The sequence below is a fragment of the Aspergillus fumigatus genome, chromosome 8, assembly GCF_000002655.1.
Source record: "Aspergillus fumigatus Af293 chromosome 8, whole genome shotgun sequence".
In the NCBI taxonomy this organism is placed as follows: Eukaryota; Fungi; Ascomycota; class Eurotiomycetes; order Eurotiales; family Aspergillaceae; genus Aspergillus; species Aspergillus fumigatus.
Genome location: NC_007201.1, coordinates 28,514 through 53,713, shown reverse-complemented (window position 1 = coordinate 53,713; position 25,200 = coordinate 28,514). Strand labels below are relative to the sequence as shown.

Below are 25,200 nucleotides of genomic sequence, written 5' to 3'. Positions count from 1 at the left end.
GTCCTCGTATCCATCCGTGGTGAGGATCGAACATCAGATACTATAACGCACACAGGAATACTCTTACCCCAGAAATGAACTTTGAAAAGATAACCTCCCTCATGGGAGGTACACTCTCGAGCGAAGAGTACCGTGGGAATTTCGCCCATATTCGGTTCACTATTGCGGCCCTGGAACAGAGCCCTGGCTTCAGAACTTCCTCCGAGCTTCGGGCGCGAGTATTGCTACTCAAGGCCGTCCTGTCAATGCTGTCTGGGAATTTCTCGGAATCCCTTTCCGCCCTCTCGGCACTCAACGATGATGCGGCGGACTTGGGTGAAAGATGGGCCTTTCGCATCAAGAGCTACGAACGCCTCTGCGCCTACCTTCAGCTGGTCCCGCCCCTTCTGCGGTTCCAATCACAGTATGGCAGTTCCGCAGGGACCATCAGGGAGGCCGAGTTACGGGAATCAATCGCGCAGCTTTCGGCATGGCACAGCGAGGTCGAGGACTTGGATCAATTTGAAGCTGCACTTCCGACGTATCTCTACCAGTCCAACCTCTACCTCTGGGCCGTCCAAGGTCAACACGACCAGTATGCGAATCAGCCGCTGGCAGCAAAGGGAGCAGAGATCCTCTCTCAACTGGATACCACGTTCCTTCACCGTCTCAAGGAATCGGCTACAGAACTACACCTCAGTCAAACCGCTGCTTCCCTGGGAAGGATAGAGTACGAGTGCGAGGTTGCGAGGGGCTCTGAGTCGTCCGATACTTTATTCAATCAGCTTTACAATCATCATGAGGACAACATTGACATTGTTGGTATGGCGCTTTCCCATATCAGTAAGGCTGATAAACATTCTCTCTCCCCCGTTCACCAGTCCTATAGCCTTGAATCTAGTAGTCCAAGGCGGCTTGAATGGATGGGCCAACGAGAAGTGGGATAACGAAGAACCCAAGTTTTCCTTGAGATACAACATGGAGGCACAATCTCACTACTCGAAGGCGCTTGCCATGGTGGACACAACCAGTGCCCCGAGATGCAGAGCGGCCATCTTGCTCAGAATGGGTTGTATTAGCCACATGGAGGGCATTGTGGCCCGACAGCAAAATCGAATTTCTGCCTCGAAGCGGCTATTTGAAGCGGCGGATACCCAACTACAAGAGGCAAAGAGGTGGTTTGAGCTCGATGAGTCGAATTGTCAGCTGGTAGAGTGCCATCAGATACTACTTGATATCAGTCGAGATAGGTTATCTGGAATCAACACCAGAGCATCGGCCATAGGCGAATGGGGGAAAACCGCACGACATGAAACCTTATCACAGTTCCTTGGGCTTCTCATGATGAGGTTTGGTCGGCGTCAGTATCTAGACGGGCTCGACGCAAATAGGGGATTACTTTGCCTGTCATGCGCGGGGTCATGTTTCCGTGCTTTGGGAGACGACGTATTCGTCCTCCAGGCTCTGATGGCTGAAGCGGACACTCAGTATCATACCGGCAATGGTGGTCTAGCACGGATCAGGATTGACGAGGCCAGAGAACAACTGCAGGTGTCGCTAGATCATATGAGAGACCTTGCTTTCCGACACCCATCTCGTGCGTCTGCTCTTCGAGGCATTTTGCTCAACATGCTCTTGGGGTTCCACCCCGTGGCCTCGAAGATTTACGCGCTCTCTGTGAATCCGAGAGATTGTGAGAAATGGAGCGAATACTACCGCACCGCCATGGCTGATATCAAGGCCCATGGCTATTTTCAGAAGATTATGGCCCTACCATCACGTCCTGCTGGATCTTCAGATAGCAATCAACCGCCCATTATGCTTAATATGACTGCCATATTCCAGGAGCAGAGGGAAGCCGAGAGCCTTGCGAGAAATTACCATGAAAAATCCAATATGGCTTACTCAGAACTCGAGAAAGGCAATATCGATGGATACGAAGCTCATCTACAAGAGTTTCTGGATGACAGCTCCTCAAGCGGCGCTCCTCCCCTCAAGATCTGGTAGCAACATTCCGGCTACTAACCCTGTCGTCCTTGGGCGATTTTGAGCAAGCGAAGACGGAGTTGCCGCGAGCAGTCCCGAGGCTTTTCGGACAGGAGGAAAACCTAACAGAGCGTTGTATGAGGTTGTTACACATGGAAGGCCAAGTGATCGATCATTCAATTCAAATCGATTCGAACCAGGCTCTCCGGGCTATATCCCTCTGCTTCCTCTGTCGAGACTGGGATCGAGGGTCCTATTTACTTGAGACGATATCTCAAAATGTGCCGGGGTACTTGGATCTTGATGAGATGCGTGACCACAGTACAGATTGGATGCTTGCCACATGGGTTGGAGCGATCTATGAGCACAATGGACAGTACGACACAGCGTTCGAATGGTATCTCTGGGCAAACGAAGTTATGGAGACCCAGCGTGAGGGAACCTCGGATGATGAAGCGAGACGGGGAAGCCAATCCTCCATTCATGGAGGCGAACTTTTCGCCGGCCTCATTAGGGTTTGTCTGAGGTACGCAAGTCTCTCGACGACGAATCCCCAACCGAAAGCTCCCATAGACTGGGGTCTTCCGGCGCCAAATTGGACAGGACAGGCATTGGTCTTCCTTGAGCGGACTTTCGCCAGGACGCTGCTTGAGTTTCTCATCGGGCGGTCGAAAACAGATCCCGAAATCATCGAAGCCTGGGCGGCTTCTACGTACATTAACCGGCAAATTACAGATTTGACCTTGTTGTTGCCCAACAAGAGCGAGGATGAAGGCAAAAAAAGTAGAGTGGAGATAGAACTGGATCGACTGAGGGCCGAGTCTGAGAAACGACCCATGCCAGATGCCCAGATATCCCAAGTCACAAGATCGCTACTCTCTGCAACCCGTTTCCAGATTGATCCAGAGTCAATTTGTCGCGTAATCCCCGAGGACGCGGTCGTTGTTGAAATGAACCTTTCCCGAGGCGGGCTGATCCTATTTTGCTTGACCACCGCCGGGGTTGTGTCCATACACCAGAGCGAGAGGACGATATTGGATCTGCGACGACAAGTCCTCCGGTACGTCAAGAGGCTGGAAAATGACCAATGCTCACGAGATGAGCTGTCCAGCCTGATCATGGGCATATCGCGGGAAATTATCCACCCGTTCGAAGAGGTGATCTGGCAGAAGGATCATGTTATATTCGTGCCCACGCAAGAATTCAATTTCTTCCCTTTTTCAGCTTTGACTTTCAATGACAAGCCCCTCTTCTTGGAGAAGGCTGTTTCCCAAGTGCCTAGCCTTGCGACACTCGAGCAGATTGTCAAAAGGCCCCATCCCGGCATGTTACCGGAGCTCTCGACCATTGTTAATACACACGAACCCGATGCTTCCGGCCCCAAGCACGCTGGCGAGCCTGTTCCAATGGTTGGTGTTGGAGCTGCGGTCGTTTCTCACATCTTTTCAGTCCCACCGACTGACGCGAGGTACCTTGAAGAAGCCGGATTCAAGAATATTTTTGAAAACTCCGAGATAGTCTACATAGGCACACACGGTGCCAAGCACGAGTTATCCCCCTGGCAGTCTTGCATCAATCTAAAGGACGAATTCCGTGTCATGGAGGTAGCGAAGTTTTCTAGCAAAGCATCCCTGATCATATTCGGAGCATGCATGTCGGGCCTTGGCCGCGTTACTGTTGGTAACGACGTTCTCGGCTTTTCTCATGCAGTCCTGCAATCTGGTGCCGGCGCATACATGGGTGCACTATGGAACGTCGATGTATCAATTACCATGATGCTTATTGTAGTATTTTCCCGGAAGGTCGCCCAGCGAACGCAGCGCACGACCCTGGCAAAGTGCTGGCAGGAGGCTCAGAAGACGTTATACAATTTGACTACCGATGCTGCAGTTTCGATGCTACAGGGCATCCTGGACGAGTGGGAGACTGCCAAACAGAAGTGGCACTTGGAGCATTTGGCCAAGGGAGGGATTAGGCTGCTCAAGCGCCTAATGGAGGACCTTGAGACCGTTGACTTTAAACACCCCTACTACTGGGCACCATTTACTTTAGTAGGGCATGCTGGTCGGTCCCTTGACCCAACCATAAGTACCCTTTGCCGCGCCATGACGGAACAGTTGCAGGGAGACAGCATACGATTAAATAGTTTGCACGAGGCGTCCTTGTCTCCAATTGCGGGTATCAAGTAATAGCCGCGGTCCGAAGGAGTAATTGTGAAGATATATTTCAGACGAATCCAGTATAAGTAAGGACAAATACCCCCAGAAGAGGTCAGGGTAGAAGCAGAGCCTACGTCTCGATTCAGTTTCTTATTCAAGTCCGATTTCAGTCGACAAGCCTAGTAGGGAAACTCCTGCTCGACCAGCTTCTCACTAAGTCTCCACAGTCTTTCAGCCTCGAAACTGCTGGTGGCCCATGATTTGACCGTGTCAACCACAGGATCAGCCACATGGCAGTCGAGCAGGTAGGCCCCGTTGTTCGCTACCGAACCGTCAGTCGCTGTATCAGATTCTTACAGGAGACATACCTTTGAGACTTGGATCAAATGCTGCGTAGATATGGGTGGCGGCACCTCTCTCCAGTGGTTTTGCATCAAAATCCTTCCATCCTTCCCGATTACCCAGAGATTTGTCCGCGTTGCCTAGTGAGAGTCAGCACAAGGCTAGTCTGTGCGAGAAATAAGTGAGATCCTGTCTTACGTAGTTCGCCAAACTCAATGTTCCAGTCCAAATGATTGCCCAGATTGGTCCAGATGATTCCTGGGTGGAGGCTAAATGCTTGGAGATTGTATTTGACACCAAGTTTCTGTGCCAGAGAAATGGCAAACAGCATATTAGCGGTCTTGCTCTGACCATAGGCGTACCACCGGTTGTACGTCTTCCCATCCTGCGTCGTCACTGTCAGTGTTCCAGGCTTTCGTAGGTATGTCTAGAGCCATCGAACGACCTACATCGAAATTATAGTCATCGAACCGGAATGGATTCAACCGATGGCCATCACTACTGACAACAACGATTCTGGGTTCCTTTGCGGCTACAATCTTCTTCATGATCAAATTGGTGAACAGAAACGGGCCCAGATGGTTCGTTGCCAGATGCGACTCGAATCCGTCAGGCGAGAGCTGGTAATCCACTGCCATGATTCCCGCGTTGTTGACAAGGACATCAATAACAGGGACATCATCCCAGGAGTTGACGTGTGCAGCTGCATCCCGCACGCTTTCCAAGGAGCCCAAGTCAACTTTCAGTGTGCGGACCTTTACATCAGGCTGGGCCTTAGCAATCTCTGCTGCCATCTGGGCCAGTTTATCGGCATTGCGAGCGGCCAGGATAAGCCACTCAGGCTTGGCCTTGGCAATGGATTGGACGAAGAAGCCACCAAGCGAGCCTGAGGAAACGCCTGTGGTCAGAATGACCTTTCCTTTAATAAGCGGGGCGTAATCAGCCACGAGTTCGTCTGTGGTAGTACGAGTACTGTACGGGGCCGGCATGATGACGATAATAGTGAGTATGACAGTAGATACAATGCAGAAGACGAGGGGTCTCGTTGAGCTATTCAGGGGGGGGGGGGAGGATATATGGCGGCAGATTCGTTATCCCCGACTAAAATCCGTCCAGATGCCATGACCAATACTGGAGAATCCGGACCCCTATTACGTTTCGATACCTCTCAGAATGAGTGAGACTGTGATTTATGTGACGCCACCGTTGGGCTTATCTACTGGATGACTAGGGCGCTATTTTAGTCTCGGTGAGGATTCCCCGACGGTCCATGTTTCTAGGCTGGCGAAGCCTTGGGAGAAGGAAGCTTCTAGTGCTTTTGAACAAGGATGCATGGTCATTTTGTTGGTCTTGAACGAGTCATGTTGTGGGAGCCTTCTGAGGTATTTCCGCAGTAAGGTTAGCCGGCATCCTTTAGCACCTGCCTATTGACAGCTAGGAATTGCTATTGGTGCTACCATCTCATTGTACATGTTCAGCTACATTGTACTATTGCAAAATGATCTGTCCAGCCTGCCTACTCCGTAGAATACCGTGCTCCCAACCTGCAGCGGATCAAGTCACACATCGGCCCCGGCCTGGATGGCCCGGGGTAGAGAATGGTCCCTAGACCTTGTGTCACCGGAAGATGAATTGGCTAGGGAACAGGCTCAGCCTCGATTTACATGGGATATGCGCGACCCACCGTGGGCACGTTCGATGAATGGTCCAATTTTGTTGGCGATGATTTCTGGTCCTGGAACAGCGTGTATCCAGCATACAAGAACAGTTGCAGCTTGACCGGGCCAACAATGACAAGATCGATCCATCCTTCAACATTTCCTACGATGTGTTGCCCTTTGAGAGCGGTGGAGGACCCCTACAATTATCGTATGGCAACTATCTCGGCGCCTACGCCCGTACCTGGCAGAAGAGCAGGAGGAATACATTAGCAGATTCGACATTGATAATCGCAGTGTCCTTGTCGAAGGTATCCGTACACCCTTGCAGGAAAAGGACTGCAGATGGGTTATCCTCGCCCACGACTTTTCTCCCTCGAGTCAAGAAGTATGGAGGCGGCTTCCCGCTCACAGCGTCTTCGTCTTAAATGAAACATTGCTCGATTCTGCACCAGACCCGTTGCCTTCTCTCGTGGTGCGTCATTCATGCCAACCAGCGAAAAGACACTCCATACCGCGACGGTGTCTGACGCCCTCCAACTGGCGCTAGATCTCGTCCAGAAATACCCTGGGCTGACAAAGAGCGTCGCATCTGTGCACGATATCAGCGCATTCGGTCAGTCAACAACCTTCTCCACGCCATCCCTGCATCTAAAGTCGGTGTTGTCACCTACCGCTACCATGACAGCCGTTTACGTGTTAGCAGTATCTTGCTGATTTCGGCTGAGGACTTTGAGCTCGATGGACCCTCCGTTGCTAGCTATGGCCTTGACAGTATAATTGGTGCGGAGATGAAGAACTGGTCATTTAAGGAAGTTGGACTTGAGTTCTCATTCCAGAACTTGCTGTCGCCCTCGTTGACGTTTGGAGGATTGGCCGAGGTGGTGTCTATGCATTTGGGTGTCATTCCGGCAACTGATTAGCATGTGGATAGTTGCATTTCTTAGACATATCAATATCACTAGATAGCCTAGTATCTAGTATTTTTGAGTCTGAAATATCATTTTAAATGATTGCTGGTTGGTGAGATATACGGGATTATTATCTAGTCATAGATTGGATGAAAGTAGTAGTGGTTTATATCCAGAGATATATAGTTCACCGTTAATAACAACTGAAAGTGAATATATTCTAGCCACGGCCTATTCAGCCCTATGGATTTTGTTTTATTAACCTTTTAGATTTTGATTGAAATAAAGTTAGATCGATATAGAATAATTACCATATATTTTGCCTGAAATAATAATCTCATGTAAGCATGTTCAATTGACCCCTGGAGGAGAAATAAATTGTAAAAAACCATTAAGATTAACCCTTTCCAGTTATACTTATGTCAAAGCTGACCGAACTAAATCTACATATGGATAGTAGCAGAGGTAATAGATTGAGTTGTGAAGATGATATCCAGAGGCAAAGTGGACAGTTGGTGATGTATAATGATAGGAATGAGTTAACAGACATGGGGAATCACAACTGTTCAAAATCAGCTCCACTATCAGTATTCAGTATTGATTCAGGCCACTTTGAATGACAATATGTTCAGGGAAAATATCCAAGATTTTCTGCCCAAACTATGTTCCTTTCTGGCAGACAGTGTCTCCTCCGCACGTGATGCGTCTAATCCTCGTATTTCCCCCTGAAATAAGATAGGGGAGGCCACTGGCCACAGGCCACTTGGACTCAACTTCTCCTTACTCCTTCTCTCACCCAGCATGGGTCGCTGGTGGGGGCTGCCACTTCCCCCAGAGATTATTCTGGAACTGTTTGAGTATTTGAGACCCCCGGATGTCGTGGCTCTCGCGCAAGCCGCGGAAGGGTTCGCCCAGCTGGCTCTCTCGGTGTACTCATCTAGTCTCCGCGAAAAAGGACAGACGATATTATTTTCTGCAGTCACATGTGGACATGTAAGCATTGTCCGGCATTATCTGGAGCAAGGAGCCGATCCCTGCGCCGCTGATGATGAGGGATACACGCCGTTGCACTGGGCCGCTGCTTACGGTCACTACAATGTGGTGTCTCTGCTCATTGATGTGGGTGCTGATATCAACGCACGGCAGAACAGCGGATTTAGTCCGCTAGATTATGCCATTATAACAGGACATGATCGCGTTGTGGAGGTTCTTTTGAAGCATGGAGCTACCATTACGGATGTGACAATTGGCCCATCTCAGAGAACGACTCTGCATGCAGCTGCTATCAAGGGATATAGCAAGATTGCAAAGATGTTACTGAGCCACGGTGCTCCTACTGATGTCAAGGATGCCCATGGTCATACGCCTCTCCATCTGGCTGTTTCGAAAGGGCATCTTGAGATCGTTCAGGCGCTGCTTTGTGCTGGGGCCACCGTCGACATTCAAGACAAAGTAGGCGACTCACCGCTGCACCTTGCTGCCGGCAACGGTTATTTTGCTATCGTACAGGAGCTTCTGAATAAGGGAGCAGACCCTTCTCTGCAAGGTCGCAAAACTGCTACGCCATTGCACCAGGCATCTTTAATGGGCTTCGTTGACGTGGTCCAGCTTCTTCTAGAATCTGGGGCAAATGTGTCTGCTCAACGGTCAGATGGACAAACCCCTCTTCTCCAAGCCAGCGGCGCCGGCCAGGTTGCCACCGTGCGGCTGCTTTTAGGTGCGGGGAGTAGTCCTTCAATTCCGGATGAAGATGGGAACACACCACTCCACTTTGCTGTCCTCTCAGAGAAAGCTACAATCGCTGAAATGCTGATAGAGGCTGGAGCGCATGTCGATAGCGCAAATGACAAGAATCAGACCCCCTTACACTGGGCTGCAAAAGGCCATGAAGAGATGGTCCCTACTTTGCTGAAGCACAAAGCTGATACCCATGCTCGTAGCCATACAGGGTGGACTCCGCTACATTGGGCAGCGAACGAGGGCCATGTTGGTATAACGACTGCTTTATTGGACGCCGGGGCTCGCGACCAGATTCAAAATGAACATGGGGAATCAGCGCTGCACTTGGCCGTTCAGAAAGGACATCAAGCCGTCGTCCAATTGCTTATCCAACGGGGCAGCAAGCCACATCTCACCGACAACAAACTTCGCACAGTCCTGCATTGTGCAGCTGACGTAGGACATGAGGATGTGGTAAGAATATTGCTGAGTGTCCAAGCCAGATCGGACGTCAAAGATATCAATGGTCGGACTCCGCTGTACTATGCAGCACTCCAAGGCCATGTGGTGATCGCAAAACTGCTTCTTGAATTTGGTACCGCCCTTGACGAGTCTGTCAAGGAGGCCTTTTTAGAGGCTGCAGAAGCTGGGCACGAATTGATGGTTCAACTTCTCATCACACATGGCATTGATCTATCTTTCAAAGATACAAGCGGATCTACAGCGTTGCACAGGGCCGTTCTCGGGGGCCAAATTGAAGTGGTTGAACTTCTTCTCGATACAGAGGCTGATACCTCTGCCCGGGATAACAGCGGGAAAACAGCTTTGCATCTTGCTGCCCAGGAGGGCGAGGATGAGATTGCCAAAGTTCTCTTGAGACACAGTGAAATCAGAGATCTCCAGGATTGTGATGGCTGGACGGCTCTGCATTGGGCGGTTAATAACGAACATGAAAACACCGTCCAGTCTCTATTGGATGCTGGTGTTGATCCTGGTATTGCCTCCTTCGACGCATGCACGCCGCTTGATTTGGCAGAAGTTGGGGCTCTAGAAACAATTGAGCAGATGCTACGAGAGGCATTAGCAGCAACCGATAGACCAACCATTGGTGACGCGCCTCCATGAGAATAATCGTGCTTTCCATCAAGTTGAGGCCTGGTGAATGACCACCAGAAGTGCCAGAACTAGCTTGGACTGCCAACCAGGTCGTGCAGCAAGATACTAAACCGATACAAGAGGTATTCAGTAATATAGTGATCTCAACAAGACTAAGGAGAGGTTCGAAGAACAATTATCAGCGGGATGGCTTATGATATGATTTGAGACTCGTCATCCTAACGCAAATAAAGACAACTGCCTTCTAGCATCAGATTGCCGTTTCGCCTCTTGATCCTCTAGTCGTGCTCCCCCCAGCACTTTCTGCACTCTCTCAAAAAGGCGAATAATAAACACTCAGGTAGGGCTTGGAGTGGCGATACGAGAAGGAAACCCCCGAGTGAATGTAATTGGTTTTCGTAAAGTCAGGGCCGGGGCTGTCAACGAGGTTAATTCCATTCCAGCCCGTTGCTGCATGCACCCACCAAACAGGATCACTTACAAGTATGAGGCCACTTTGTCCTTGTACGTGCTGGCCAGATCCGTCCAACCCAGAACCTCGTAGAACGCCACGAGTGCGTCCATGACGACGGCGTCATTCATCCCAACGGTCAGGAGGTATATCTGGGGGTCCGGAAATTTTTTCTTGGGAGATAGGGTCCAGTTCGCCATCATAACGGGACGGTAGTCCTCGGGAGGAGGCGTCCCAAAAGCAAAGTCCGGCCGGATGTTGCTCCGATACCCTTCAGGGATCGCGAGGAGATCCCACAGTTTCCTCAGGAGGGCCAGACCATCGGCACATTGAGGATCTTCCAGACGTTTCCCGCGAAGAGTCCACATGTCCGCTACCCGATCCCATGAAACCACCTGGTCGGTCACATAGAATTTCAGGCGACTTCGTTCGGGAGTGCACAGGTCGACACCGAGAAGGAACGGGGCAATCGCGGTATCTGTCGGGTGCCCGTCGTCTTGCAGGCCGAGGGTGCTGCGGAGGTGATGCACGGGTTCCTTCAATCCTGGGAGAGCGAGCCTCTCGATGGAGTCAAGAATGAGCTTTCCTGGCGAGAGTCCAGTCGCCAGCGACTTCATGCCGGGGAAGAAGTAGGCTTTGGCGCTGATGCCACCATTCTGGAATTCCACGGCCAGGGTTTGCTGGCCTCGTCCAGACTTGGCGAGGGGGGCTTTCTCTTTGAGCAACCATGTTTCCTCCTCGGGAGTCACCAAAAGGTGGTGTTGGAAGTGTCTGAACCGCGCTAGATCGATGGTGTTGTCAAGACACGCTAGGCGGGAGACGCATTCCTCTGGCGCTGTCTTGTTGAAAGCATCGACGCCGGATTCTGCCAAGTGTGAGAGTGGTTCGAAGCCAATCCGCACGATATTATGCAGAAGATTCCAGCTGAGCTCGAACGGAACGCCATAGGTGGTCACATTGCTCCACCAAGGCAGAGGTGCTTGTCCCACGACTGGGAAGGTGCCGAGGTATGGAACCAGCAGTTGCTGCAGGAGATAGAGGCAGGGAACCTGATCCTTCTGCGGATATTTAGCATCACGCAGAAGCTTGAGCAGATAGGGTCCAGTATATTCCCACCAACGTCGCTGGTCGTCGCTGGGAAACCATGAGAACTTGTCGAGGAGCTGGAATGCGTCTTCTTCAGGGCACGAAATCTCAGTTGGTATGGTCATTGTGGGACGCGGATGCGGATGATGCTCGAGTGAGATAGAGAATCGAAAATTGGAGAAAACCTGGACGGTCTAGGGAGTCACAACTCTCGCTGCTGGCTGCAGGACGAGGCGGGCATTCAATGTTTTAAGTATCATCCCAATTCGGCCTGCGGATATGTACAGTCATGCGCCTTTGAATCCTATACCGGAGCACACATCATTGACGCTTAGCCGGTGGCAACAGTCCATTGCGCAGCTGGGATCTTGGTAGCATCAGCCAGCCATGTTGCAGGGCTGCTACTGTGCAAGACGTGTTTGTGGTCCACTATCCCATGCATGCATGGTAGCTGCGGCTTGCGTCTGCAAATCCTTTCTTGAAAGAGAAGAAATTGAATGACGTCTGGTCCTATGAGACTCTTGATTGATGCTTTTGCTACGACTTTGACTTGGCAAATCGGATCCTGCCAATGCGTCTGGGATCATACGCCACCTTAGGCAAAATCATAATAACCACTAGCGATTACTGAAAAACTGGACAAGATCCGCACAGACCTGCCTTGTGGGGGCTTCCCTATATCTATCCTTGTCATGAAAAAGCAAAGGCGAATGCCAGGTCAGAAAACATTCTCCCTCTCCCCATCTTCGTCCTGGACCACTGGCCTCCGCCTGACCAATTCCTAGCCGTACCTGAGCGGTTATAAATCCATTGGCACGCACTCGGTGCATCCCACAAAAGCGATTCGTGACAATGGAAACCCTCGATGCGATTCAGCTGCCCTACCTCGGGGTCGTCGGCGCAAGCTTGATCGTCATCCTGGGAATCATATTGTTGTTTCCCTTGGGCAGCGACCCCTTTATAACCATCAACCAACACCCACGGGACTTGTTTCAGACAAAGGCCAAGCAGCAGTTTGAATATAATGCAGCTGCTCTACTTAACGAGGGCCTCCAAACAGTAAGCGCAGAGATCCGGTGTAGCTTCCGTATCTTCGCCAACAGGGGTTAACATGCGTCCTGTAGGGCCACTCGGCGTTCCGGCTGGTGACCAACATGGTCACCTATTTGATCTTGAAAGACCAGTATGCGGAGGAAATCAAGAATGATAGTCGGTTTGGCGCTCATGAAGCAGTTGATCCCGTATGTCGCCCTCTTCATTGCGCAGATTTCTCGCAGAACGATCTGGTTCTCATCCGTCTAGGTATTACTTGTGGACCTGCCTGGCTTAGAGAGCATGTTCCAAGGTTCGCTGCATAATCAAGTGCCCCCCATGGCGGTTCGTGCGTTAAACAAGGAGCTTGGTTAGTTTCCAGCCTCTTCTCCTCGGGGAATTATTACTGAGCCCGGAATGTAGTACACTTGACACCTTCCCTTTCCGAGGAAGCTATGAACTGCCTGCAAACCAGGTGGACGGACTCGACAGGTACGTGCGTTCCCGGTAGGCCAGTTGGACGACCGTCTGATCACAGACAGAGTGGCATGGCGTCTCTATCCCGGAAACCGTACTGGCCTTGATTGCCCAAATGACAACAAGAGCACTGCTGGGCCCTGAGCTCTGCCGCAACCCCGAATGGCTGGACATTGCGAAATCCTTCACCACAAATCGAGCTATTGCTGTCGCCGCCGTCCAGTCCTGGCCCAGCTTTCTTCAACCTGTGATCCATTGGTTCCTGCCCCCGTGCCGGGCTCTTCGCCGTCAAATCCAGTGCGCCCGTAATATCATCCTTCCGGCCCTCGAGCGTGAACGGCGCGCGTATTGCAGCGATCAGCCAACGAAGCGGGAATTCTCGAACTTGGTGTTCATCGATCAGTATGCCAAGGGAGCCCGCTATGATGCTACCATGGCGCAGCTGCGAATTATTGCCGTTGCTTTTCAGACTACGAGTGATTTGGTCGAAAAAGTGATAGCACGACTTTGCAAGCACCCCGAGCTCATTGAGCCCTTGCGCGAGGAGGTGGTTTCGGTAGTTGGGAATCATGGCTTGCACCGCCACTCATTACGCAAACTCACGTTGATGGAGAGTGTGATGAAGGAAACCCAGCGGCTTGAACCCGCTGTGATCAGTACGTTGCCTCCGAATATAGTTATCTTCCTCCGTATGGGTCTCGTGCTGACTTGACGTCCGATCTCAGTCGGCATGTTCCGCCTCGCCAAAGAAAAAGTGACGTTGAAGGACGGCACTGTCGTTCCCAAGGGTACCAATATCGCCTTTGCGAATGATCTCCGCTTCGATCCGGAAATGTACCTGGAGCCGGAAACCTTCGATGGCTACCGGTTCCAGCGGATGAGAGAGGATCCTGCGAAGATTGACCTTGCGCCGTTCACCAAGACCAGGATGAGCCATCTCGCTTTTGGCCACGGCAAGCATGCCTGCCCGGGCCGCTTCCTGGCCTGCGATGAAGCGAAACTCATTCTGTGTCATATTCTCCTCAATTACGACATTAGGGCTGTGGAGGGATCCCCTCCGGAATTGCGTGCGCGTGGGATGTTTGTGCAGCTGGATCCTGGGGCAATGATGTCGGTGAGAAGACGGCGGGGGACTGAAACTGCACCGCATGGGTAGGCGATCATCATGGGTAGTGAAGGCGTATTCTGTTGTGTCCTGTCTACATCCTACGATTGACCACTCGCCGATTATACCTCGATAGAAAACGCAGATGGAAATACGTCTCGGCTTCATCCGGCATGTAGGAGCTTTTTCGATCTGTCCATTCTTGTGTAATATGCAGTACAGAGATACGGAGAGCCCTTTTACCTGAATGAAGCTTTCGTGAGTTGCGTGTTCCTCCTTGGTAATTGAATCTCTATGCCGCCGGACATTGCCGGTCATTGTTCGCAGGGACATCGTATGCAACAGTTCACCGAAGCGTAGGAATGTGACGTGTAGCCGAGCTAGCAGCATCCCTAGCAGACTATCTAGCACTTGCAGCCTTCTTCAGTCTCGACCCATGCTAACCCCTCACCTACATTCAGCCGACTGTCTCGATGATAGTCGTTCAATGTTCAGCTCAGCCAGTGGACAAGAGAGGAGTTAACCGCCTTGGAGATGTGACATCGGTTGCATCAGCATGCGGCCCGCAGTTGAGAAATTAAGAAACAGCACTGAGACATGCAGTTAATGTGGCTACCTGGGGAATTGGCCCTTCTGCCATTCTCAGCCGAGTTAGGAGTGAGGAAATATGGGCGGTACAGATCTCAGCTTTCGCAAACCAAAGGCCAAAAGAGACTTCCATAGTGTGTCAACTGCATGCAGCTGAGAAGCCTGCCTCATTACGTTTTCGTTTGGCTTTTGTGACTGTACGGTTGTGTGGCCAGAACTGGTGGACATCTGGCGAGGACGTACAGGAGTGAGCGGCGAATGCAGAAAGTGGGCACCCATCACACTGTTTGCTTCCAAGCATGGGAACCTCTGACGTTCCCATGACTTCTTCCTTTATGCGTGCGGTGAGTGTGCCATTCGAAGCAAACTGCAAGATCCCAGGACACCTCCAACCAAACGTGTAGCCCAAACGTGGGCATCCCACACAGGACCTCGCCCTCAAGGTTAAATGAGACAATCAACCCCAGCTGCCGTCCACCCAGGACCATTCTCTTATCTCTGCGTTTACTTGGACTACTCGGACTACTTTGAAGAAGAATTGATCATTCCTTCCCACGATGACCGTCGACTCCAAGCCACAACTCCAGCGCCTCGCCGCCGATGCCGACGTTGACCGGATGTGCAGGCTCCTCGAAGAGGACGGTGCCTTTATCCTCAAGGGCCTGCTGCCCTTCGACGTCGTCGAGAGCTTCAACCGCGAGTTGGACGTGCAAATGGCCATCCCACCTCCCAAAGGAGAACGGCTGCTGGCGGACAAATACCCCCCTCACTTCAAATATGTCCCGAACGTCGCCACCACTTGCCCGACGTTCCGCAACACCGTTCTCATCAACCCGGTCATCCACGCCATCTGCGAGGCCTACTTCCAGCGCACGGGTGATTACTGGCTCAGCGCGGCCTTCCTCCGCGAAATTGAATCGGGAATGCCCGCCCAGCCGTTCCACCGCGACGATGCCACCCACCCGCTGATGCACTACCAGCCCTTGGAAGCACCGCCGGTTTCCCTCAGCGTCATCTTTCCCCTGACAGAGTTCACGGAGGAGAATGGTGCCACAGAGGTCATCCTCGGCAGTCATCGGTGGACAGAGGTCGGGACGCCGGAGCGCGACCAGGCAGTTCTCGCGACTATGGACCCGGGCGATGTGCTCATTGTACGACAGCGTGTGGTGCATGCGGGCGGTGGGAATCGCACGACGGCCGGCAAACCTCGACGGGTTGTTCTCGCGTACTTCAATAGCGTCCAGCTGACCCCATTCGAGACCTACCGGACGATGCCGCGCGAGATGGTCGAGTCGATGACTGTTCTCGGCCAGAGGATGCTCGGCTGGAGAACCATGAAACCGTCCGATCCCAACATTGTGGGCATCAACCTGATAGATGATAAGCGGCTGGAGAATGTGCTGCAGTTGAAGGCTGCTGATTCGCCGGCTTAGAGAGTGTCATGGCTGCAGATACCTCGTTAGTGAACTACTGTGATCTGGTTCTACGTACACTGAGCTGAGATGCTGGCCCGATGCTGATGTCCATCTTACTGTGTAATTTACTGCTCAATGGACTGTAGGCACCTGAAACTACCAGACAGAATGGCTCTATGCAAACCTGTGTGTCTATCACCAATACAAACCTTTCCTTGAAGACAAAATAAAACAAAAGTCGTACCACCCAATACCAACCCTCTGCCTACCGCCTAAGCCACTACTCTATTCATTGAAGGCGTGCACACATAGTCTTGGTGACTATGGAGTAGCTCGTAATCAGAATCAGAGCTTCTAATGAACCAGGCGAGCTAGAACCCTCTGTCCTACGGCCAGGGTAAGCGGGCTGTCACCAAAATCTCTGCATCCAAAACTAAGTATGTCCAACGCCCAGCCTGGTTTCAGCTCTGCCCGCTATTGAAGCTAGTTCATGCATGGACTGTCGAACCCCTGTTCTTGCTGTTTTTTACTTTTTTATTTCAATTTTTATATATCTATTTTCTTTATCTATTTGTCTTTGTTTTCTTTAGGGCTGTGGGGACTATCTGCAGCTGACTCCTGCAGGGCGAGTGTAAGATCACAGCTGCCATGGTTCCACTGCATTTGCTGCACATCGTTCCTGTTGAAGCCCAATATTGAGACAGAAAGGTGGCGCTGAATCTGGCCGAGGGACTTTGGACATGGCATGTGACGCCGCAGTGACAGCCAGAAGATCTCGCCAGACATTCTGCGAAATAGCACAGAAGGGACGTCCGTACTCTGTGTTCAATAGAGGAAGAAAGGATCGTTCTCTGTCGACGTTGACCATCTGCAGGGCAAATCTGGCAACTGACTATGGAGCGACTCCCGCTGTCCCCCGCTGTGCTCTTCCTCATCATCGTCCTCCCCATTCTATACCTTTGGATTCGATACACAGCACCCGCCAGGCCCCATGGGAAGCACCTTTCTCTCCCCCCGGGGCCTCCACGACTCCCTAAGATTGGCAACCTCCACCAGGTACCCCGCCAGATCCCATGGAAGAAGTACAAAGAGTGGTCCGACACTTACGGCCCCATCATGTCCGTCCAACTCGCCGACACCATCGCCGTCGTCTTCTCCTCCTGGGACCTCATCAAAAACCATATTGAACGCCGAAACACAATCTACAGCAGCCGACCCTCCGTGCCCTTCTTCCTCCACGCGACAGGTGGCCTGAATGCGTCGATTCTTCCCTACGGTCCGGAATGGAAACTCCAGCGGGCCATCCGCAGCTCCGTCCTCAAACCCTCCATGACGGTCAAGTACCGCGACGTCCAGCATGTGGAAACGACGCAGCTCCTGCACGAGCTTCTGTCCACAAACGACTTCCCCGTTTGTCTGCGTCGATGTATTGCCAGTGTCTTTCTGACTGTGGCGTATGGGGAGCGATGTGTCGATCATGCCGGGTTGGAGGCGATTGACCGGCTCGAGGAGCTCAATCGCGCTATCGCACTGCATGCGGAGGCGCTATTCTCTGGTGCTGCTGGTATTCTCACCCAGTTGGTTCTTCCCAAAGCACTGGTCGATCGGCTGCCGGTCCGGTGGAAGAAGGACGCTGATATGCTGCACAATCGGCTGACGGCTGACCTGGTAGCACGGACGAGGGCTGCGCTGGTCCGACCGGGCTGGAACTGGGTCAAGGAATTCTCCATGAAGGACGGAATTGGGAGTGGGGATGGCGACGGGGAGCAGGGAAGTAAAGTCGAGTTGAAGCGTCTCGCCTATATGGTCGGGTCGCTGTATGAGGCCTCCATGGCTGCGTCACAGGCACTCCGAGTTATCATCCTCGCTGGTCTCTTACACCCGGATGCCACGCGGCGCATGCACGACGAGCTAGACGCGGTGGTCGGGACGGGCCGCCTTCCGGACTTCCACGATGCGGCCCAATTGCCCTATACGCAAGCCTTCATCAAAGAAGCCATGCGTTGGCGCTCCCTAACACCCATGGGGTCACCCCGTGCCACATCCGACGAAGACGAATGCAGAGGCTACCATATCCCTTGTGGCGCTACTGTCCTCGTCAACGTGTGGGCCATAAACCACGACGAGGCAATATTTCTCGACCCCTTCGCGTTCCAGCCAGAGAGATGGATCGAGAACCCAGACTTGCCGCAGTTGATGTATGGAATGGGCCAGCGCGCGTGTCCGGGGCGCCACATGGGCCAGGATTCGTTGTTCCTGGCCACTGCTCGTTTGTTTTGGGCGTTCGACATGGCCCTGCCGGATGGTGCGGACCCGATTGACCAGGAGCGGTTCTTGGATAGTGGGACGACACTGGCCGCGTTCCTACCGGACTTTGAAGTGAGATTCACGCCGAGGTCGGAGAAGTATCAGGAGGTCATTGAGAATAGCATGGCTGTGTTACCGGATGTCTTGTCGATTTCTGCGACTCCGTAGACTAATGGTTTATGCGCCGCAGGGTACATGTATGGATGTGGAGTTTTGAGAGATACATGATAGAGTACGAAGTGGTCAGGTCCAATGGACGGTGAACTCCTCTTGATTTACTAAGTCTTGTGTATGATCATTGCTATATATCGAGAATGACACAGAGAGATCGGAAAAAGCGTAGATGCTTCAATTGGGGAACGACACATCCCCGACAGGGTTGAAACTGTGGTTGTAGAGCGTCACGTAGGCACCGCCGTTCTTGTAGGCAAAGGAGACATAGGCGCAAAGGTGCGCGGCCTTCTCAAAGTCCTCATCGGGGCTATCAGAGTATTGCATTAATGAGACTCCCCCTCGAAGCAGTAAATCCCGGGGAGGAACTGAAACTCACTAGTTCGCTAGAAAATTCCCCTGGTAGTGACTGGCCATCTCCTCCCAGCCAACCCTCCGGTAGAAGGTAGTTAGCCCCTCAACAAGCTTCCGCGAGTTCATCCCAAACACACAGACATACATCTGGGGATCCGGAAACGGCGACTGACTCCCGTCCAGGTGGAAGTGGAACATCATAGGCGCCTCGAACCCGGCCGACGACTTCCCAAGCTCGCAGAAGCCCCGCGGCATGGTGTAGTAACCCTCGCGCATCTGGATATCAGCCCAGAAGTGCCGGAGCAGTTCCAGACCCCTGAGTGCATCCGGATCTCTTCGAAGGCCCCCAAAGGTCCAGATATCCTCCACCATCTGCAGATTCACATGTCGCTCGCTGGCGTAGAACTTCACCCGCGATTTGCCGGGTTCGACGAGGTCGGTGGACAGGAAATGAGGGAAGAACGAACACGCGTCGAACGCCTTGTCTGCTGCGGTGGCCGGTGGCTTGTCCGCCGTGACCCCTGGGACATGGAGGCCCCGGCGACGCCGCTCGATGTACCGTTGCAGATTGGCCAGCTGCGTCTCGAAGCGCCCCTCGCGATCTACCTTGCGGATGGCATTGACCAGAAGATCCTCCGTCGAGCGGCCAGTCACTGCAGATTTGGGCTGCGGGTAGAAATACGCCTTGACCAGGACGGTCCCGGATTTCTGCAGGTCCATGGCGGTGAGGATCTGCGATTTCCAGGGGCTCCTGAACAGGTCCGGGTTGGCTTGGAGGACGGCTTCCTCTGCCTTGGTGATCACCAGCTCGGTCTCAAACTCGTAGAAGCGTGTCAAGTCAACCCCCGGCAGGAGCCGGGCGGCGGTCTCTAGATAGACCTTCGGACGCGTGGTGTTGAATGGGTCTTGTGCGGTGCCAGAGTCAGCCGTGACGGGATCAACCCCAATTCGAATCAACGCCCGAGCGACGTTGTTGCTGAACTCGATGGGCAACCCGGTAAGAACCATTCCACTGCGCCATTGCGTCGCAATGATCCCCGTTTCCGGGTCCCGCTGGGGATAGGGTCCCAAGGCGGGGAGGACCAGGTGTCGATACAGCGACAGGTACTTGTATTGTACGTCAACGTCGTAGTTGGAGGATATGAGAAGCCTTGAGAGGATGGGCGCTGTGCTATGCCACCAGCGTTCCTCGTCAACACTTCCAAAGAGAATGCTTTCACTGAGGGCCCGGTACGGGGCGGGCTGCAGCTGGTGGCAGGGCTTCTGGTCCGGTGGTGCTGGCGGCATCCTTGCGTGCTGAGGAATCAGGAATAGTGACTGCAAATTGTAGTGGGAATCCTGCCTTTCGGTGGGATACTTCAGATGAGATGGAATTTTATCCAACCTCCGAGGGCATGCGAGCAGACGCCAGAGACGGCGATCCCGAGGCGCATGTAAGACACCCACATCCTCTCTATGGTCGTCTCATTTTTGAACAATGCACGCCTCGACAGACTAGCTGCAAACATGCATATAATCTGATTTTCATGCATATGCACACTAATGCATACTCGTCACAAAAATGCATACAGTCTCATTTTCAAGCAAAGCATACTAGTTACAAACATGCATCTGCAGCTCCACCACCACCACCAGCAGTAAGCGCTACGCTCTCCCAAAGTGGCTGAGCTGAGACCTTGGTAGGCCCCCTGATCTGGAATACGCTGAAGGGACAGCAAAGGGTACCTCTATCAAGGCGCAACATATGTCAGCTGATTGACGCAACCGTTGGCACTCGACTTGGCTGGGGAGTGATAGAGACGCCGATCCAATGGGGCTATGAGTCCTGTAGCTCATCATGCTGTCAATTCGGGGGTTGGAGTGTACACTGTCTTGCTGGAAGGTCATTATTTCACATCTCGTTAGAAGAGGTGTGTTGGTTTCCGAGAAGTGCAGGGGGGCCTTGGATTCCTAGTTCTGCTCTAATAGACGATCCTAACTCTACTAAAACTAATGCAGTATTGTAGTTACTCGCAGATCCAACTGAGCATACTAGCATGGCTCCCAGGCGGAGTATACAATTTCTCAAACCGTAGCCGACTGTCACAATCTTCCACCAGCCGGCGCATTTGAGCCAGACTTCTCTCCTTGGCGGAGAAGAGCGTGTACATCCCAATATCACTCCGTCGCAACCGTCGCTCACTCTGCAGAGACCCTTCACCAGGCTCCGGCAAGACGGCATCCATAATGAGCAGTCGCGCACCGGGCCGTAGAGCGGAGGAGATCTGCCGGACGATTCGAGTGCAATCCGCATCGTTCCAGTCGTGGAGAATGAGACGAAGGAAGTAAGCATCTGCGATGCGCGGCTGGGGCGTAAAAAAATCATGCTCCTCGAAGATAATGTTTGGGTGTCGATCTCCCCGTTGACGAGCCTTCTCGATGATTTCGGGCAGGTCTTGGACGGTGATTTGGATGTGAGGAAAGGCATTGACAATGACTGCGGCGACGTGCCCTTCTGATCCTCCGATCTGAAAGACATGTGAGTAAAAAGAGTAGAACGGTTGTTGGTGTACAGCAACTCCCTTGACGAGAATAGCGGCCTTAGTAACTTACATCGACCAACGATTGAACCGTGCCCCAGTCATAGGCGCCCGCTACGTGACGTACCATCGAGTCATTATGAACCGCCATCCCATCGTGCCATCGTTTTCGATTTACCGGGTCTTTCTCCAAGACCTCGAAGAACGTCGGACCCTCGCGAGCCCCGGGCTCCCTGGCCATCAGGGCCAATGGACCCTGGCGCGCCGCTTCGCCGCTGGGGTCCAATTTGATGGACTCGTATATGAACGAGCAGGGCCGAATGCCAAAGTCTGCCATGAAGCGAGCCTGACCGGCAGTGTCCGGGTCATTCACGAAGATGGCGGACATGGGGCTGTGCTTCACGGCACCCTCTGCATCTTCATCGAGGAATCCAACTAATCGGGTGAAGCGAATCAGACGCTGAAGCAATTCCGGATCCACAGGAGTCTTCAGCTTCTTGACCAGTGCATCGTATGGAATAGATCCGGTCAACGGGACCTGATCTGGGACTTCAAGCCGGATCAAAGTCTGGATCGTGCCGATGTCGACTGCCTGTGTCATTCATGGGAATCGTCAGTCACGTCACAGGGAGAAACAGGCAGGGAAAGGGGGGAGCTACCGATTCGAGCAGACTCAGCAACGACGGGCCCGGGCCCCGACCTTGTTGGAGGAGCTTTTCAGCGGCGAGGATGATCTCGTCTCGGGCTGCGAGCCCTTTAGCGCCAAGGGCAGTCGGCTTCCCGCAACCTGGCTGGGACCCCGTCTTGTCAATCTCATCCACTAAAATCTCAACATTTTGCTCAGCCTGGTAGCAACCTCGGGAAGATCGGACATTGTACAGAACACAGAGAGCGGGGTGTGGTGCAGCAATGCAGAGTACTACTCAGCAGGATTGGTAGGTAGTCGAGCCAGCTTTGGTTGTCGATGATAGATAAACATATAGCTTCAATCCGGAGATACGTCTCCGGAACTGGGCAGCCGCGCACATAGTCACACCGCTGATCTCAGGGCCATCTCGCAGCCCAGGTGGCACAGTCGTCACAACCGGCATGGGATGAGACACATCCGCTTTTGTTTGCTAGTCTGGCCTCGAGCAGGAACCTGCATTAGCGCAGGGTTACACTGCGTCGGCCAAGAATTGGGTCCTTGGCATGGTGTTGTGTGCAACCAATTCATTGCGAGCCATTTGATCGACGATCCTTGTCTCTTGGCTCTGACTTTAGGGTCTATGCGTATGATCGTGATTCAGATGTTCGGCGTGTTCCGTCTTTTTAACGATGAGCGGTTCTCAAGTGAGCCCCTTCCAGCAGTATGAAACCGAGTCACTCTGATACTCCCCTCATGATGCCATCGGTCATGAAGTGCGGGTATCTGGCGACGGCTGGCCTAATTGGCATTTGCACCCATCTCTCGTATTTCCGATATGGGGAACACCATCTGTATCCCTGGCGGTATGTACGATTTCATCTCTGCCTGACCATGGGCGTGGCAGCCCTACTATATGCCAAAAAGCCACCCCAGTATACTCTTTGTTCAATGGACCTCGTCAAAGACGTCTCTCTGCTTATGGCAACATATCTCGTTGGACTGTTCGCGTCGCTCCTCCTCTACCGAACATTGTTCCACCCCCTCCGCCAGATACGTGGCCCCTGGGCAGCCAAGATATCTTCATTCTGGTTATCCTTCCGTCTGAGGCGTGGGCCATCATTCCGGATCCTTCATGAACTGCACGAGGAATACGGCCCCGTCGTGAGGGTTGGACCCTCTGAAGTGTCTATCATCCACCCCGAAGCCGTCCGGATGATCTACGGACCCAACTCCCGCTGTTCAAAGAACACCTTCTACGACAACGGCCATCCGATGATGTCGCTACATTCCTACCGGGACCGAATAGCCCACGACCAGCGCCGCCGGGTCTGGAGCGCGGGGTTCGGGGATCGGGCTCTGCGTGGTTACGAGCAGCGCATGCGGGTCTATCGTCAGAAGCTCTTCCAGCGCTTGGAAGCGAGGGCTGTTGCGGAATCGGCAATCAATATCAGCCAGTGGTTCAATTTTTACAGCTATGATACCATGGGCGACCTGGCCTTTGCGCGCAGCTTTGACATGCTGGACGCAAGCCGGAATCATTGGGCGGTAGACATGCTCATGCATGGGATGATCGGGTATCGGTATTTGTTTCCCAGCTGGTTCTTCCGACTACTCGCTACCATGCCCTCGTTGTCGAGCGACTGGCATAAGTTCATCGGGTTTGCGACAGACACCATGCTGCGTCGCGTGGGTGTGGGTCGCCCTCTTCCTGACCCATCTGCCTGCCGTTTCTTCCGCTGAACATTGGTTCTGTAGGAGCAAGTGGATGTTCCGGATATCTTCGCGTCCTTGCTGGCGCCGCTAAATGGCCGGGAGCCTACCGAGGACGAACGCAACATGCTGATGGGAGATGCCATGCTCATCATCACAGCAGGAAGGTGAGTTGCTGCCCAGGCCAGACACATTGGGATCCAAGTGGACTGACCACCAATGGATCGCCACGTCAATAGTGATACCACAGCAACGAGCCTGACGAGTATCGTGTACGAATTAGCCCGCCATCTTGATGAGGTCGACAAACTACGAGCGGAGCTGGATCCTATCGAAGCAGATAGTGACGGCGAGTACCAGCACGACACCCTCGCCAAACTACCACATCTCAATGGCTTTATCAACGAGACCCTACGGTTGCACCCTCCCATCCCCGGTGTCATTCCGCGAAAGACCCCACCAGAGGGGATCCATGTGAAGGATGTCTTCATTCCGGGCAATATGACGGTGTTCAGTCCGCAATGGAGTATGGGTCGATGTACGAGAACCTTTCTACACTCGCTGAACTTGTGACATTTGACGTCTGACTCCGCACTTCTCCCACCTTAGCCGAAGCGGCGTACATTGATCCTGAGATCTTCAACCCAGAACGGTGGTACAAGCACATGGACTTGGTAAAAGACCCGTCGGCCTTTGCCCCGTTCTCCATCGGTTCGTACATCCGCTCAGATCTTGCGAGGTCATTATAATCGTCACTCACTCTCTCTTTCAAATTGCTAGGTCCTTATTCATGTATTGGAAAGCCACTCGCCTTGATGAATATCCGCACAACGGTGGCTCGTCTGATCATGAGCTTCGACGTACGGTTTCCAGAGGGCGAGGATGGGATCCGGTGGATGGACGCTGCGGATGAGCACTTTGCCATGGGTATACATCAGATGCCGGTCGTTTTGACCAGACGCCATTAGCTCTGTAATTCTCCAATTCCGCAGGTACCTCGTTGGCCGCGTAAAATAGGACTTTCTTCAGTGTCCGGTCCCCAGGTCCTCAAGCCTGATGAATTCTACAAATGGCAAAATCCTGTTGTCCACGCTGTAGGCCCATGACTCGGTCGTCAGGAGTTCTGAACAACGTCTAGACCGGCAATCTCGTAACCTAGGATCTGCATTGTCTTCAACAGTTCGTATTCTCAATTCCTTTCATCCTGAATGAGATCACCACAGTCTGATTCGTTCACCAACTGGGCGGACAATGACCAAAGCCTGGAACACTCACCAGTCGTTTAATTCGTTTGCTACACGTGTCCAATCCGATTCCTCGTTCCTCTGCAGTCTGCAGGTGCCGCTACTGGACCGGTGCCAGGGCAGCAGGGCGATTGACACGGTGTCCCTGCCGGTGGGTCAAAGTCAGGCATTTGGTTCATGTGATTGACAGGGCAAGATCTTCGGACATCACCGGTGTGCAGCTGCGAACCTTGCATCGAGGAT

At 52.7% G+C, this 25,200-nt stretch overlaps 12 protein-coding genes across 12 annotated transcripts; 8 read left to right on the top strand and 4 right to left on the bottom strand.

Moving 5' to 3' along the window:
* AFUA_8G00300 (uncharacterized protein) lies at positions 1 to 1,986 on the top strand (the record flags this gene model as incomplete). The annotated part of the gene is made up of 2 exons (XM_742081.2): positions 1 to 801; positions 884 to 1,986. The coding sequence occupies exons 1-2, from the start codon at positions 75 to 77 to the stop codon at positions 1,984 to 1,986; spliced, it is 1,830 nt and encodes a 609-aa protein (XP_747174.1). The 5' UTR covers positions 1 to 74.
* Positions 1,987 to 2,102: 116 nt separating this feature from the next.
* AFUA_8G00290 (CHAT domain-containing protein) lies at positions 2,103 to 4,154 on the top strand (the record flags this gene model as incomplete). The annotated part of the gene is made up of 1 exon (XM_742082.1): positions 2,103 to 4,154. The coding sequence occupies one exon, from the start codon at positions 2,103 to 2,105 to the stop codon at positions 4,152 to 4,154; it is 2,052 nt and encodes a 683-aa protein (XP_747175.1).
* Positions 4,155 to 4,303: 149 nt separating this feature from the next.
* AFUA_8G00280 (uncharacterized protein) lies at positions 4,304 to 5,455 on the bottom strand (the record flags this gene model as incomplete). The annotated part of the gene is made up of 4 exons (XM_077805243.1): positions 4,304 to 4,446; positions 4,493 to 4,606; positions 4,665 to 4,851; positions 4,916 to 5,455. 4 exons carry the CDS (start codon positions 5,453 to 5,455, stop codon positions 4,304 to 4,306), a joined length of 984 nt encoding a protein of 327 aa, XP_077661371.1.
* An 87-nt stretch (positions 5,456 to 5,542) lies between these two features.
* On the top strand, positions 5,543 to 7,047 carry AFUA_8G00270 (uncharacterized protein; the record flags this gene model as incomplete). Its single annotated transcript, XM_742084.2, has 6 exons — positions 5,543 to 5,621; positions 6,064 to 6,181; positions 6,235 to 6,294; positions 6,401 to 6,583; positions 6,622 to 6,740; positions 6,782 to 7,047. 6 exons carry the CDS (start codon positions 5,543 to 5,545, stop codon positions 7,045 to 7,047), a joined length of 825 nt encoding a protein of 274 aa, XP_747177.2.
* A 789-nt stretch (positions 7,048 to 7,836) lies between these two features.
* Positions 7,837 to 9,879, top strand: ftmI (the record flags this gene model as incomplete). The annotated part of the gene is made up of 1 exon (XM_742085.1): positions 7,837 to 9,879. The coding sequence occupies one exon, from the start codon at positions 7,837 to 7,839 to the stop codon at positions 9,877 to 9,879; it is 2,043 nt and encodes a 680-aa protein (XP_747178.1).
* Positions 9,880 to 10,183: 304 nt separating this feature from the next.
* ftmPT2 (12-alpha,13-alpha-dihydroxyfumitremorgin C prenyltransferase ftmH) lies at positions 10,184 to 11,662 on the bottom strand (the record flags this gene model as incomplete). Its single annotated transcript, XM_742086.2, has 2 exons — positions 10,352 to 11,662; positions 10,184 to 10,286 (listed from the first exon to the last, which is right to left on the bottom strand). Exons 1-2 carry the CDS (start codon positions 11,530 to 11,532, stop codon positions 10,184 to 10,186), a joined length of 1,284 nt encoding a protein of 427 aa, XP_747179.1. The 5' UTR covers positions 11,533 to 11,662.
* A 597-nt stretch (positions 11,663 to 12,259) lies between these two features.
* ftmG (cytochrome P450 monooxygenase ftmG) lies at positions 12,260 to 14,053 on the top strand (the record flags this gene model as incomplete). Its single annotated transcript, XM_742087.1, has 7 exons — positions 12,260 to 12,466; positions 12,532 to 12,648; positions 12,710 to 12,809; positions 12,863 to 12,931; positions 12,982 to 13,572; positions 13,642 to 13,983; positions 14,007 to 14,053. 7 exons carry the CDS (start codon positions 12,260 to 12,262, stop codon positions 14,051 to 14,053), a joined length of 1,473 nt encoding a protein of 490 aa, XP_747180.1.
* A 584-nt stretch (positions 14,054 to 14,637) lies between these two features.
* ftmF (2-oxoglutarate dependent dioxygenase ftmF) lies at positions 14,638 to 16,308 on the top strand. Its single transcript, XM_742088.2, has one exon. The coding sequence runs from the start codon at positions 15,167 to 15,169 to the stop codon at positions 16,040 to 16,042; it is 876 nt and encodes a 291-aa protein (XP_747181.1). The 5' UTR covers positions 14,638 to 15,166; the 3' UTR covers positions 16,043 to 16,308.
* A 610-nt stretch (positions 16,309 to 16,918) lies between these two features.
* Positions 16,919 to 18,499, top strand: ftmE (cytochrome P450 monooxygenase ftmE; the record flags this gene model as incomplete). Its single annotated transcript, XM_742089.1, has 1 exon — positions 16,919 to 18,499. One exon carries the CDS (start codon positions 16,919 to 16,921, stop codon positions 18,497 to 18,499), a length of 1,581 nt encoding a protein of 526 aa, XP_747182.1.
* A 180-nt stretch (positions 18,500 to 18,679) lies between these two features.
* Positions 18,680 to 20,463, bottom strand: ftmPT1 (brevianamide F prenyltransferase ftmB; the record flags this gene model as incomplete). Its single annotated transcript, XM_742090.1, has 3 exons — positions 18,680 to 18,812; positions 18,882 to 20,309; positions 20,426 to 20,463. 3 exons carry the CDS (start codon positions 20,461 to 20,463, stop codon positions 18,680 to 18,682), a joined length of 1,599 nt encoding a protein of 532 aa, XP_747183.1.
* Positions 20,464 to 20,862: 399 nt separating this feature from the next.
* On the bottom strand, positions 20,863 to 21,976 carry ftmD (O-methyltransferase ftmD; the record flags this gene model as incomplete). The annotated part of the gene is made up of 2 exons (XM_742091.1): positions 20,863 to 21,363; positions 21,449 to 21,976. 2 exons carry the CDS (start codon positions 21,974 to 21,976, stop codon positions 20,863 to 20,865), a joined length of 1,029 nt encoding a protein of 342 aa, XP_747184.1.
* A 623-nt stretch (positions 21,977 to 22,599) lies between these two features.
* ftmC (cytochrome P450 monooxygenase ftmC) lies at positions 22,600 to 25,170 on the top strand. The gene is made up of 5 exons (XM_742092.3): positions 22,600 to 23,695; positions 23,759 to 23,880; positions 23,953 to 24,251; positions 24,323 to 24,424; positions 24,494 to 25,170. The coding sequence occupies exons 1-5, from the start codon at positions 22,727 to 22,729 to the stop codon at positions 24,679 to 24,681; spliced, it is 1,680 nt and encodes a 559-aa protein (XP_747185.2). The 5' UTR covers positions 22,600 to 22,726; the 3' UTR covers positions 24,682 to 25,170.
* The last annotated feature ends 30 nt before the right edge of the window (positions 25,171 to 25,200 follow it).